Below are 14,161 nucleotides of genomic sequence, written 5' to 3' on the forward strand. Positions count from 1 at the left end.
AGTGACAGCCCAGACTCTTCAGAGGCCACAGATACCGTTGCTCTGAAGCAGTTTGTTCTTCCTGTAGTGCCCTAGCTCCCACCCTGAACTCTGAGAGGTAATCCAGTCTGAGATTGCTGTTTATCATAAAAGTAGAGATGAGCTTGGAGAAAGTAATCTCCCTCTGGCCAGTCTTATCTCTATTGAGAAGAAACTACAGTAGCAAAAACATCTCCTTCCATCCCTGTAGCCTTTAGTTTGCAGGTGACTTCTTCCTAAGATGTCTAGTTGATGAGGAGATACTCCTTTGATCAAGTAAGTGTTTAAGCTACCACGCTGTGGCTTCTACTCATCTTCTCCCAGCTTCCTCTGTCCTGGCTTAATTCCTTCATCTGGGATTTGTTGCTTAGTAAAGACAGGCTGCTGGCAGTGGCTTACAAGAATCCATACTAAGATAGAATGAAATTGGCAGTGCTGCTGCCTATGGCTCCAGGAGCAGACATTGCAGCTCTTCTTGGGATGAGATCTTCCTCTCCTCTGTTCATATCTGTACTTCTCTTGGTTCATACGTGCTTGTTTCCTTTCTGTCTTTTTTTTAAAGATTATCACGTTTATGTGCACACATTTATGTGCATGCTCGCGCTTGCTCGTGCGCGCACGCGCGCGCGTGCACTCGTGCGCGCGCGCACACACACACACACACACACACACACACACACACACACATTGTGCATTCCTGTGGGTGCACATGCTGTAATGCAGGTGTGAGAGCCAGAGAACAACTTTCCAGAATTACTTCTCTCCTTCCACTATGTGGATCTGGGGAATCTAACTCTACTAAGTTGTAAGGCTTAGTGGCAAGTACCCCCTACCCATTGAGCCATCTCACCTACTCTCTTGTTTCCTTTCTCTTTAAACAAAGGTATATCTGTAGCAGAAGGCTGGGAGTGGTGATTTATTTTAATCTCATGGATTGTTACCACTTCTTTACTGCCTGCCACAGTTGAGTTGGAAATTTAGAGGATGACATTTGAGACTATTGGACACCTGGAAGATGGTGGAAAAGCCACAATAGGATTGCTCCCTTTATGCTATTCAATAAGCTGAGCCCTTCTGAGCAGTAGCTGGCTTCTCGCATCTAGAACTTTGAAAGTGGTTGGGGTAGGCATTGTGTGCTCCAGTCATCCTTGCTCCTGGGAAGACTTGGAATAGCTATGCTTGTGCAGTGTTTTCTGAAGTTTAGGTCCCTGGCAAGACTAGCAAGCTGACAGGACAAAATGTAGATAGGGACAGAGGTCAAGTGTATGGATAATTACCCTTTTAATACTTGGAGTTCTCTGTGTTAATGAGGGGATTAACAGATTCACTGCTGCTAAAGCTAGTGAGCTTGCCCCCATGTCCATCTCCCTGTGCGTGCTGGGTGTCTCCTCCTCTGAGGCTGAAGTTGGACTTCTGCTTCTGGTATGTTGTTGATTGCCCTCAAAACTGGATGAAATGTCTGTTGAAGAGACCACCAATAATATGTAGGTAAAGGCAGAGATATGGGAGTATTATGTAGCTCCTATCAAAGACTAGTTCTGCCCATCAACAGAGTGGCTCCTTTCAGTGACCTAAAGCTAGAAGGAAATTAAAGCCAGGATGTAAGAGTGAGAGATGAGGGTGCTAGTATTAGGAGCCAGAGTTACTTTTTTACCCCGGGGGAAGGGGGGGGGGAAGCTAACACTGATCAATACATTATGTGATAAGCATTGTTCTCTATAAAATTAATTCATTCATCAAAAGTAGGTTAATGTGCTTTTGTGTCTCATGTGTGCCATCTTAGGATGAGGAATATAGAGGACCTAGGCCTGGAACCAGAGTTGGTGATCTGAGAAGATAAGTTTTAAATCTGTTGTTGATTGCGCTCCTGCTGATAGAATAATGTCTTGATACCAAAGTTTTATATTATCAGTAGCTAACCAAAGCAGAGACTCTATAGCTCTAGCTCATTTTGTCCACTTTGAGTTAATGAAGCTTAGGGAAGTGATATGATGAAGAATTCACACAGGTGAGGGACATCATTTCTCATCAGTGGTGTAGCCTTTAAGGAACTGCTTATACTCCACTAAATAACCCCACACCTGTCCTCATGCAGAGAAGAGGGTGGAATGGGAAGTACATGTGATCTAAATGCATTCATATATGAAATTACCAAAGAATAAATAATGTTTTTAAAAGACAGGAAAGGGAGCCGGGTGGTGGTAGCGCATGCCGTCAATCCCAGCACTCAGGAAGCAGAGGGAGGCGGATCTCTGTGAGTTTGAGGCCAGCCTGGTCTACAGAGTGAGTTCCAGGACAGCCAGGACTGTTTGACAGAGAAACCCTGTATCAAAAATAAAATAAAATAAAATAAAAACAATAACAACAACAACAAGACACGAAAGGGGCTGGGGGCTGGGTTTGGAGTCACAGCACCTAGACGGGGCTCCCAGTTGTCCATCACTCCCAGAGGATCCATTGCCCTCTCTGGCCTCTCCAGGCACTAGGCATGAGCATGGTCTACATATTTATATGCAAGCAAAACATACATATAAAATAAAACTTTAACGCAAAGAAAGTTTAAAAATAAAAGATATAAAAATAGGGGTACTTATTGGGGAAATATTAGGGGTTTAGAGGGACTGGTTGGGGGGACGAGAGAGGACAGAGAGTCCTCTCTGTCCCTGCCTTCTCAAACTACTTTATATACATGGATGAAATTATCAATGAATTCAAATGTCGTAAAATAAAATGAAAAATACAGGATACAGCTGAGTTAGTTATGCACTATTTTACACCTTTTCAATTACCAGATGAGATTGGGCGCATTCAGGGTAGTATGGCTGTAGACATCCTTTTCAATTATCTAACCTTTGAGCATTCTAGAAATGAAATTATCTTTCTGGTATTGCCTGTTTACATACACTTTCTTTGTTAGAAATTTCTCATACTGTGTTCTCAAAAAGTACCTAAAATTGATTTGTGTTGATTTTTAAGTCCGTGTAATAATTGATACATGGTTTTTAATTAAAAAAATAAAATAAAAATTTAAAAGACTTACTCAAGGGATCATGTGATGTTATCAAACAGTTATCTGTGTGTAGGGCATGCTAGTAAGTGCTCCAAATATAATACAAAGTCATATAAATCTACTTTAAGAGGGTGATTACTGCCATCACCTGTACTTTTAGAGGGGGAAAAAGAAGCTGAGCAATGTGGCCAGGGAGCCTTCAGTAGGGCAGCAAGGTGGCATTTGGACCCTGGGGTGTGATGGAGTTTTCTTTGCTCCTTTGCAGACTGCTTCTCAGAGGAGTGTCGCTCTGTGATCCAGGAACAAGCTGCATCCTTGGGCTTGGCTATGTTTTCTCTACTGGTACAGCGCTGCACATGCCTACTTAAGGACTCTGCCAAAGGTAAGCAGGAGGGCCCTGGCTATTGGGTTTTCCAGTTGCCCAACACTGTCCAGATGGACCTGAGAGTGCTGGTGCTCAGTCTTCTCCCTGCTCTCTGGTTCTTTCTCCCAGCATTCCCCTCTTCCTTTTCTTGCCTTAACCAGTCCATGCATGTCTGTAGTCTAATGGCCTATCAGGCCTTCTTTCCTCTTTGTGGCTCTGTTCCTTCCCTTTTTCTTTTTAGTAAAGAATTTCATTCTACCTATGGGCTCTTATGTAGGGTTTTTGTTTCTTGGCTTTTTTTTTATTCGTTCGTTCGTTCATTCATTCATTCATTCATTCATTCATTCATTCACTTATAGACAGGGTCTCTCTTGCTGTGTAGTTCTTGTTGGCCTGGAACTCTCTATGTAGACCAGGCAGACCTTGAATTTACAGAAGACCTACCTGCCTCTGCTTCCTCGGTTCTGTAACTAAAGGCATGTACCCCCACACCTTTTACATGTTCAGGTATCTTTAAAGAGACCTGAAGAAGAACTGGAGAGATAGCTCAGTGGTTAAGAGCAGCTCTTCCAGAGGACCCTCTTTGATTCCCAGCACCCACGTATTAGCTAACAACCATCTGTAACTCCAGTTGCAGGGGATCTGACGTCCTCTTGTGGCCTCTGAGGACATCAGGACTGCAAGTGGTGCACAGACAGACATGCAGGCAGACACCCTCACCCCCAACAACAGCAAGTACCACGATCGGAAGGCCGAGTCATTAGTCCTCTCTTCCAAGTTCTTATCTCCCCAGCTAAAGACTAACAGGTTTCCCTGTGTTTTCACAATTTATATTTCTATGCTTTTATATTCCTGTGTCTTTTTCATATGTGGTAGCTGCTATACTCACTGTGGGCCACTGTCTTGAACTCACTGGACTACGTGGGTATTACTATCCCTACCCTTGAGACATATGCCAGATCCTTTATATTACTGTAGAATTGTACCTTAGATTACTGTAGCTAAGAAAGGTACAACTAAGGTTATACCTTTCTCTCAGCTCCTGTGTCAGTACTGACAAGCAGCAAAACCTCTCCCTCTGTGATTTCATTCTACCAGTGCTGGGATGCCTCCTGCTTCTGGAGTTGCTTTTGTTCAGGGTTAGGAACAACTTTGTGTTTTGAAACAGTCTCACAGTTACAGAATAGTTGAGTTTAATGGCTCATGCCTGTAACTCCAGTGACCTAGAAGGTAGAGAATTGAAGACTAGGAGTTCAAGGTCACTCTTGGCTATATAGAGAGATTGAGACCAGACTGTATTGCATGATACCCTATCTCAAAAAACAAAAACAGGGCCAGCACTATGGCCCAGTAGTTAAAGCATACAAGCCTAACAATAGAGTTTGACCCTCAGAATCCATTTAAAAGTGGAAGGAGAGAACCAGCTCCACAAATTTGTCCCATGATGTCCATGTGTGCGCGCGCGCGACACAGACACACACACACACACACACACACACACACACACACACACGATAATAATAAAGTTGAAAAGAATAATGCAAAGCACTTTTATATATGCTTCTTCTAGACTCCCAGCTAGTTAATATTTTACCATGTCTTTATTTTTTTTACCATGTCTTGACACAAATCAGGCTTACTGTTTTTCACACCTATACATGCACAGTTGTTATTTTTGTTCTGAACCACCTGATCTTTAATGGCAAGTATGGTGGCTCTTTAGATCTAAATACTGACTTTGTTTCCTTACACTAAGGACTTTTTAAAATTTTTATTTATTTATTGTTGAGACACTGGTTTCTCTCTGTGTAATCCTGGCTGTCTTGGAACTCACTTCTCTGTAGACCAGACTGGCCTCGAACTTAAAGATCTGCTTGCCTTTGCCTCCCAAATACTGGGATTAAAGGTGTGTGCCACCACTACCCAGCAAGGACAATATCTTAACAGTTACCAGAATCTGGGGGCTGAGGATGTAGCTCAATGGTAGAGTATTTGCCTAGTATTTACGAGGCCTGGGTTATATCCCTAACAGAACAACAAACAAATAAGAACAATTACCAAAACCAGGGAGTGTGGTGGTATTCTAATTGTACTGAAATGTGATTTTGATTGTATGTTAATAAATAAAGTTGCCTGGGGGTCAGAGCTAATAGAGCCATAGCAAGAGTGTGGCGGTGGTGGCACACGCCTTTAATCCCAGCACTTGGTAGAAGAGCTAGGTAGATCTCTGTGTGTTCAGGGATACAGCCAGCATTGGAGACATATGCCTTTAAGACCTGGGGGGCCGTACATACAGGCAGTGACGAGGCAGTCACGTATTTGGGTTTACAACCAATGAGAAGGTAGAACAAAAAGACTATGAAAAGACATACACACAGGAAATAGGTCTCTTTCGGAGAGCTAGGACCACCGGAGGAGGAAGGGTGAGATTTTAGCTCTGAGCTCTGACCTCTTGGCTTTTTCTTTTACATTGGTTCTGTGTTTCTTATTTAATAAGATGGTTGGTTACATCTACAAGGGAGTCAGAGTTAGAGTCAGACTCAGTGGCTAAGATTACGTATTACTCTTGTAGAAAATATAGATCTGTTCCCACCACTAACATTGGGCAACTCACAGCCACCTGCAGCTCCAGGGCATCCAAATGTCCTTTTGGCTTCCAAGGGCACCTGCAGTCATATGCAGATACCCACATATAGACACACAAAAGTACACACAATTAAAAACAAAGTCAATTTAAAAAACAAAATTAGAGCCAGGCAGTGGTGGCACATGTCTTTAGTCCCATCACTCAGGAGGCAAAGGCAGGAGGATCTCTGTGAGTTCGAGGCCAGCCTGGTCTACAAAGTGAATTCCAGGACAGCCAGGGCTACACAGAGAAACCCTGTCTCGAAAAATAAAACAAACAAACAAAAAACCAACTAAATTAGGAAATCAGTGTTGATATAGTGCTATTATTGAGTCTGTAGGTCTCATTTAATGTGTATGAATTTCCCTGATAATGTTTGTTGTTGAAAAAGAGGCCTTTAAATTCACTCTGTAGCCCAGTCTGACTTCAGACCTAAAATTCTCCCGGCTTATCCTCCTGATACTGGAGTGACAAGCCTGTACTCTCAGGCCCAGCTTTGATGATGTGCTTTGGGCAGTGGTGGGGGGTGGGTTCTGCTCTGGGCTCTAATCCAGGATCCCACATTGCATTTAAATACCTATCTCTCTTTGTCCTTCATAACCTTGACATTATTGAAGTACAAGCCATTTATTTTGTAGAATGTTCTGCGATTGGTTTTTTTCTGATATTTCCTTCTGATTAAGTTCAAGTTTTGCAGTTGTGGCAGGAACTCTGGTGACATCTTGGCACTGTGCTAAAAGGGATGCTAAGAGAGTGAGCTGGAGGCTAGAGTGGAGACTTGTCCTTGGCTTGAGGTGAAACAGAAGCAGGTGTCTCCAAAGGAAAGCCAATTCACTGGTTCTCTTTGTCCTACTTTCAGGGTTCCCAAAGTGCTAGTCTATGGCCTCACTTTTGAGTCCAGCTCTCCTATGAACTTAGTCTCCCTTTGCTAAGAGTTGGCTGCTATCCCAACATGCCAGAAGGGCCATAGCATACATGGGCCCAGTTCTCATACTTTGCCTCTGCAGCTCAGCTGTCCTCTCCTGAGGACCAAGATGACCAAGATGACATCAAGGTGTCTTCCTTCGTCCCGGACCTGAAGGAGCTGCTCCCCAGTGTGAAAGTCTGGTCAGACTGGATGCTTGGTTACCCAGACACCTGGAACCCTCCACCCACATCTTTGGATCTGCCCTTGCAGTAAGTTGGCTTGCCTGTTCCTTCTGTACTGTGACCGTGGTTTACTGTGTCCCTCTCCCTCACCACCTCACCCACCTAGTTCTTAGTCTTTGTCTGCTTCCTTCTAACCATCACAGCTTCCTTATTTCTTCCTCCTTTGAACCTTGGTTTTTCCGTTCCCTTAGCACCTTCCTTGTCTCTGATGTTTTAGGTTATTTTGGCCCATTCCCTAGTCCTTTCCTTTCTCTTGACCACTCCTCTTTTCTCTTGTTCCATAGTTCTCTGTCTTGTTCTTTGTCCTTGTTCCTCCTTTCTCATCCTCACCTCATAGTGTTTATGCTCACCATCTTTACAGCTGATGCTTGGGGGCTGGATATATGTTGAAGCATGTGGGAGACTTTGCCTCTTTCTCTCTTTCTCAGTTTTGTTAACTGGTCCCATTTCTGTTGATTACCTTCTGTACTCAGTGTTTTCACCTTCTTTTGTGGCATATAATGTGTGCTGAGGGATGAGTGGGTGCATCTCTCTTTCCCTTCTCTAGCCACGCATTTTCTGTCTCTTTACCTTGCTCTCTCCCCTGTCTCTGTGTAGTGTCTCTAGGGGTAACTGTTGGTGTGAGGTGTATTGCAATGTCTAAGGATGTGTGGTTCTGTGTAGATGGTCTATATAGATCTGTGTGTTTATAGGGCGTTTTTTTGTGGGTTTTGTTGTTTCAAAATAGTAGTAAAACATATAATGGAATTTGATATTTTAACAATTTTTATGTTTACATAAAAATTTATTGGCATAAATTACATCTAGAGTGTTGTACAACCAGGTGTGTTCTTTCTTTGTCTGTGTCTGGATTTAGTCTATTAGCCTTGCCAGTCAGGGTCCCATTTGTCCATGTGTGTCTGTGGATCTGTGGGTCTTAGTGTCTATCTGTACCAAGTATGAAGTTCTGTGTGTTTCTACTTCTATGTGGTTGTCTGTCTAGGGGCAATTCAACATGCCTGTCATTGGCTGCCTGTATGTGTCTGTGTATATCAGTATGTGGCTCTATGTGTTGTATCCATATGCTGTGTTCCAACCTGAGCCTATGCCCATTTATGTCTATTTTTTTTGTTGTTGTTGGTTTTTTTTTTGTGTGTGTGTGTGTGTGTGTGTGTGTGTGTGTGTGTGTGTCCTTGGATCTGTGTTTGGGTTCATCCATCCCCATAGGGATCTGTTCCAGTGTCTGGATCTATGTCAATATATTTTTCTTTTCTAGATTTATTTATTCATGCATTTGTTTATTTTATGTGTATGAATGTTTTGCTCACATGTATATTTATGTGCTACATGTGTGCTTGGTGCCCATGGAGGTCAGAAGAAGGGATTGGATCCCATGGAATTGGAGTTAAAGACAGTTGTGAGTTGCCATGTGGGGCATTGAGGATTGAACCTGGGTCCTCTGTAAGCAAGAACAATAAGTGCTCTTAACCACTGAGCCATCATCTTTCCAGCACCTCAATATGTTCTTGAAAGCTCATGCCCTTGTCCATATTTATACACAGATATGATATACTTGTCAATTTGATTGTCTTTATATGAGGACTTGCCTATATCTCCCCGTCTGTCTTTACTTGTCCCAACTTGTTTCTGCTTGCCTTTTTTGTCTACCTGTGTAAAGCTGCTTTAGGTTTTGGGAGCTTTGTAGCTGTGTGGTTGTGTGTTTTGGAACAAATGTATGTACCTAGTACCTCATCATCCATGCCCAGAGCTCTTTACACTAGAGGGTAGAGTATGGACACCTCGGCGGCTGCCTCTGGGCATCCAAGAGGGGAGTTTCTCTGGATTGGCTCCCATGCCATGTGTATTTCCTAGACTCATGGGTGACCCACAGAGGGAAGGTTGCCACAGAGATTTCTGCTCAGTAGTCACTGAACTTTCTGTGTGGGCTGTGTAGTCTTGACTCTTCTCCTACTTTCCTTCCAAATTGTTTCCTTGCACCTCCCCCCAGAGGCACCCCCGAACTCCTGCTTTCTCTGGTCCCTCCCTAGCTCTAGCTTTATAACTGTGTAGACAGTCCTCCCAGCTTCAGACAGTTCACTTGCTTCCTGTGAGCCCTCCCAGGTTTCCAAATGTGTTCCAGACTGAAGTCTCATGAGCAGGGTTGAACCCTGAGTTGGGCAGCTGGAGCCACACAAAAGAACTAACAGACCTGCTGGCCAGGGGCAGCTATTTCTCAGCAGTGATCCCTGAAGAGTTAGCATGTACAGTCTCAGTTTTTAGGCTATTAATCTGTAATGCGGACTAGGCAGTTTGCAATTTTGGAGAAAAGTAGCTAGGAAAAGAGACAATTTTCTAAGTATCTAAGCCACTGATTTTGATGTGTGAAGAGCCACTGAGTAGTCTTTTCTTCTGTCAGGGACAAGGAAGCAGACCATCTGTCCCTGGAGCTTGAGTCTTTCTGGGTCACCTCAGCCCACATCCACAGATCCCTTAGCTATGATCAGCCCATGTCCTGGGCCATCAAATTTGCTAATTCTTCTGTAGTACTTCTCCCTTTATTCTTCTCTCCCTCCCTCTGCCTTTTGTTTGACTTTGGAAATGTGATGCTTACACAGGAAATACTGAGTTTCATTTGCTGAGGTGCTGATCCTGTTTTCCCTTTGGATGTTGGAGCAAATGGTCCATTGCTGGTTCTGTGTGCTGCTGCTGTCTTTGGACAAGGGCTCAGGCTGCAGCTGTACATATGATCCAAACTACGTACATTTCCAGTAGAACTAGAAGGGACTGGGACATGTGAATCCTATTTGCTTCATTTGTTAAGACTTCTTCACAGAAAAAAACAAATCTGACCCACTACTGTATTGGATGTGACTTCCCAGTAAATAAGTTTTTGTGGCTATGGATATTCACTCTTGTGAATCTGGGCAGGAGAAATGTCAGTGTGGTCAGGAATTAGGTCCTCTTGTTCTTGTGTTCTCTCTTCTCTCCCTTTCCCCTCTCCCCAATCAGGAGCAGCAGCTGACTGTCTCTGGAATGCAAGTTTTAAGTGTCAAGTAGCAGTTGCTGTCCTTGGGCCTGACCCCAAGGCATGGTCATATAAGGACTAAGTTCAGCAGAGCTAACCTGGTCTGACTAATGTTGAAGGTACTTCCATTTTCTAGCCTTATGATCTGAGCATTGGAAAAATGGATTAAGAATTTTACTTTTCCTCCTTTCTAGATTATCCTATAACTGGCTACCTGCATACTCCCATTGAGATCATTGGCAAGCTTTGGTGGCTCTGTGCCTTTCAGACTTGGTCTTGTACTCATCCATCCTCTATGGAGACCTTTCTTCTTCTTTTTTTTTTTTCATTTGGTCTGTCTGGTTTTTGAGATGGTTTTGCTTTATAGCCCAGGCTAACCTGGAACTCATGATGTAGTCTGGGCTGGCTTCAGGTTTGTGGCAATCCTTCTGCCTTAACCTTGGCGTACTGGTATTACAGGTGTGAGTCACTAGACATGGCTTTTATGAAGTCTTCTTTTGAGGCCATAGGGAATGACATACCCTAGATAGTTGTCTAGAGGTCAGAACCATAACACCCATGACTCTGGAAAGTTCCTTCTTGCTGATCTTCATTTTGAAAGGTTAGGAATGCTCTCCAGGGAGGAAAAAGGAAATGGCTTCCACTTAATGCGGCCCCCTTTGCGTGCTTTCATTGGTCCTCACTTATGTTTCTTCTCTGAAAAGACAGCTTTCTCTGATCTTAAGATCAGGTGACCAGATAGTCTATATTTCCTCTTGCATTTCCTCTAGGCAGTCCACTCCCAGATGATCCTTGTGACCTGTTGGACCCATGCTTCATCTCATCTCCTTCATTTGTTGCCCTCCTTCCTTGTATGGTTAGATATTCATGGCATACAGTCTCCAACTGTCGTGGGAGATTCCAAAGCTCACCATTGGTCTTCTTGGTTCTCCCCTCTTTGCCTGTGTTCCTCTTCTTTCTGGTCAGATCTGCTGTTCCTAGGCAGGCACATATGGAACACTTAGGACGACAGTGACAGAATCTCATTAGTCCTAAGGAGCTGATAAGGGAATGTTTGCTGAGCCACTTGTTCCTTCCCCACAGTGGCATTTGGTAGGTCTGGAGTCAGCATATAGGTAAGGATCTGTTAGGAGGTGTAATAGAATGGTTTCGTATCCCAGGAGATTTTTAGTGCAGGAATGTTGTAGTGGGCTGTGGCAAGTGACTTCCTTGACCACTGTAAAAGGTAGTATAGAGGGTTTTGGTCATTTTAAAACAGACTTTAGTGTTTGGAGGGACCACCTACTTGACTGTCAACTAGCCCAGTTCCTCAGTTCTTCTACACCAGGGCTTTTTTGAGGCAGGAAAGGCAGGCAGCTGCTTTCTGCTTCACCAAGTGACCATGAGGAAAGGTGTTAATGTCAGCCGAGGGAAGAGAAGCTGAGCAGCAGTCTAACATGAACCTAGACATAGGAACTCCTTGTATCCCAGGACCTTGGGCAGAGCCAGGGCAGTGGGACAACCTACCTCATTTCACAGTCTCTGCTGAAGCCAAATCTTCCCTCATCTTGATCTCTAGTTCTCAGTAAGTGAAAGAGTCAGGGGACTTTGAGAACATCCAAACCTAGCCCAGCTGTGGCAGTTGGTTTATTGCTTTCAGCTGGTACTTGAACCCAGGTCCTGGTCTTGGAGGCTTTCCCAGGTTTAATCCCCAGAGCTTTCTCTGCAGCTGTATGACACTGTGCTGACCCCGAATGAGGATAGGAAAATAGAACCAGTGCCAAGCCAGAGTCTCTTTTTCATTTGGAGTCTGGCTGTCTGCCCATGACCAGGGTTACATAATGGGAAACATAGCTGGGGCTCTGGAGAGCCCGAGTTTCACCAGGCTGCCCAGACCTTCGCATTCTGATGCTATATATCTTCCTAATTGTAGCTCGGATGCATTTATCACACTGTTGGATTGGAGTACTGTTTAAAAAAAAATCTAGAAATTCCTGGACTTGCTGCTTTTCCATTGCTTGTCCTATACAGTCTGCAGAGCATACTTGAAAAAACTCCTAGAGAGCCCTCCGAGGCTCCATCATCAGAGAGAAAAGGGGCGTGCCTTCTGGGAGCTCACATATGTTGGCCTTGTAGATGAGATAGAAATTCTTGAGTTAAAGAAGCAGCTAGTTCATGTACCCTCATAGGCAGCTTTGAATGAGAACTAATCCCAAATCTAATCGGCAGCCTTTCAAGGACACTTAATATGTCTTCCCAAAGAGCATTTTAGGAGGTCACTAAGTAATAGTCCATCAGCACTTCCCTGAAGGAAGTGCTGGTGACTGTGGGAAGCCCCTTTGCTACCCTGGCTCCCCACCCAGTCTCCCTGGCTCCAGTTTGGGGCGTCAGCACTGCAGCCTGGCACCAAGGGGTTCCTCTTCCTCCAAGTGCTGAGTGTAGGGCACACATGATCTCTCCCATGGTAGGAGCCTCTGTCTTCTCCCCACTTCTCCCACAGGACTCTCTGTGAGAGGAAGGGGTGTTGGTCTAAGGCTGTAGTCTGACCCTAGCAGGGCACAGCAGCTGACCCCAGGGAGAGACTTTGCAGCACTGGGCTAAGGTTATTTGGGTCCAGTGTTTGCTAAACTGAGAAGACGTGTTGGAGTGGTTACAGCTAAAAGCTTGAAGAGGCAGGAACCGTGAGAATCCGCACCAGGGAGGCCGCCAAGGGTTCTACTCAGGCCATGGAGATGTCAGGATCCCCTAGGGGCTACTTATTCCCAAACCCAGTGCTGATGGGTTTAACACACCATAGTGATGTGACAGAGGCTATACATACAAGTATGACTTGAGAGAACTGAAATCAAATAAGGCTATGACCTAGATAGAGTTTGGGGATATGACAATAGGAGAAACTCTTTGGTACTTGACAAATCCTAGGTTGAGGTTACAGTGACCTGTTACTGACTGTAGAGTTCTAGCTTCACTGCCTAGAAACATGGAAAAGCTTATCTCTTGCTGTACTACAGCTCTGCTAGACAGAACTGATCGAAGACTGGGTATTCTTTCAAAGTACCCAGTTGACTTCTTTTGTATGAACTAAGATTGTTGAAGGGATAGTCTCCAACTAGGTCCTATGGAGCATGGTATCTTGAGGCCTGTCTTACCTCCTGGAATAGTGATCTCTTTGTATCGTGGCAGCATCTGAAACTCAAATTTTGTGGTTCCTGTATTTCAGTGAGGGAGTTACATCTCCACCCTTTCACAGAGCCTACTGCAGTTCCTAGCACTGAGGTTCCAGAACCATTTACTGATCCTACTGCAGACAGGCTTTTGACAGAACTCACTAACATTTAAGCCCAAATATTATTCTTTTAACTTGTTCGGTTTAGATCCCTCTCTGCTGCTAGCTGCTCACACAAGCTGTTTTCTGCAATTGAGTGAGAAGTATTCCAGGGCAACCAGGGCCTTATGTTGTCTTTTAATACAGTGGGTTGGGCTCCCAAACCCAACAAAAGGAAATGCATTTTTTAAAGCAGATAATACACATCTTCAAGCATTTGATTGATAGTTTTTTCCCCCTTTCTCAATGAATCTGTACTGAGTGGGCTTTCCGCTTCCTTGTGCCTACTTTTGTACCACCTTGGCTGTTTCCAGATCTCTTCACCCCAGGAACCCAAAACCCAACTCGTTTCCCATCTGTACTACTTCTCTGATCTTCCATAGCTCTGAAACACAATGCAGGGCTTCTTCTCACTCAACTCTTTCCGGGTTTGTTCTGCAGCTGTGGAGTTTGAATGTTAGTGTTTAAACAAGCTGGTATTACACAGGAAATGGCCACCTCCACAGGCCCCTGCAGGCTTGTAACATGGGGTCATTGTACTTGATATTAATCACCAGTCAGCCTATTCCCCCCAGTAAAAATATGAAGAAGTGTGTGACTGCTTAGTCGTCCTTGGTCTTTCCAGAAAGACTGAGCCCTGGCCAGACCATTCCAACCTTTTGCCTTTCCTTAGTCCTGCCTATTGG

At 44.2% G+C, this 14,161-nt stretch overlaps 1 protein-coding gene and 1 long non-coding RNA gene across 7 annotated transcripts in view; one reads left to right on the forward strand and one right to left on the reverse strand.

Moving 5' to 3' along the window:
• Positions 1-14,161, forward strand: part of Smg6 (SMG6 nonsense mediated mRNA decay factor) — a 253,280-nt gene that overhangs the window by 120,591 nt on the left and 118,528 nt on the right. For all 6 annotated transcript variants that reach the window (XM_006977374.4, XM_015996166.3, XM_015996165.3 and 3 more), the window contains 2 exons: positions 3,294-3,410; positions 7,026-7,194. In XM_006977374.4, coding sequence (XP_006977436.2) covers positions 3,294-3,410; positions 7,026-7,194 — 286 coding nt within the window. The remainder of the gene's footprint in view (positions 1-3,293; positions 3,411-7,025; positions 7,195-14,161) is intronic.
• Positions 1-14,161, reverse strand: part of LOC143266913 (uncharacterized) — a 220,731-nt gene that overhangs the window by 14,701 nt on the left and 191,869 nt on the right. The gene's annotated exons all lie outside the window — the stretch shown is intronic.

Source organism: Peromyscus maniculatus, chromosome 8 (assembly GCF_049852395.1).
Source record: "Peromyscus maniculatus bairdii isolate BWxNUB_F1_BW_parent chromosome 8, HU_Pman_BW_mat_3.1, whole genome shotgun sequence".
Taxonomy (NCBI): Eukaryota; Metazoa; Chordata; class Mammalia; order Rodentia; family Cricetidae; genus Peromyscus; species Peromyscus maniculatus.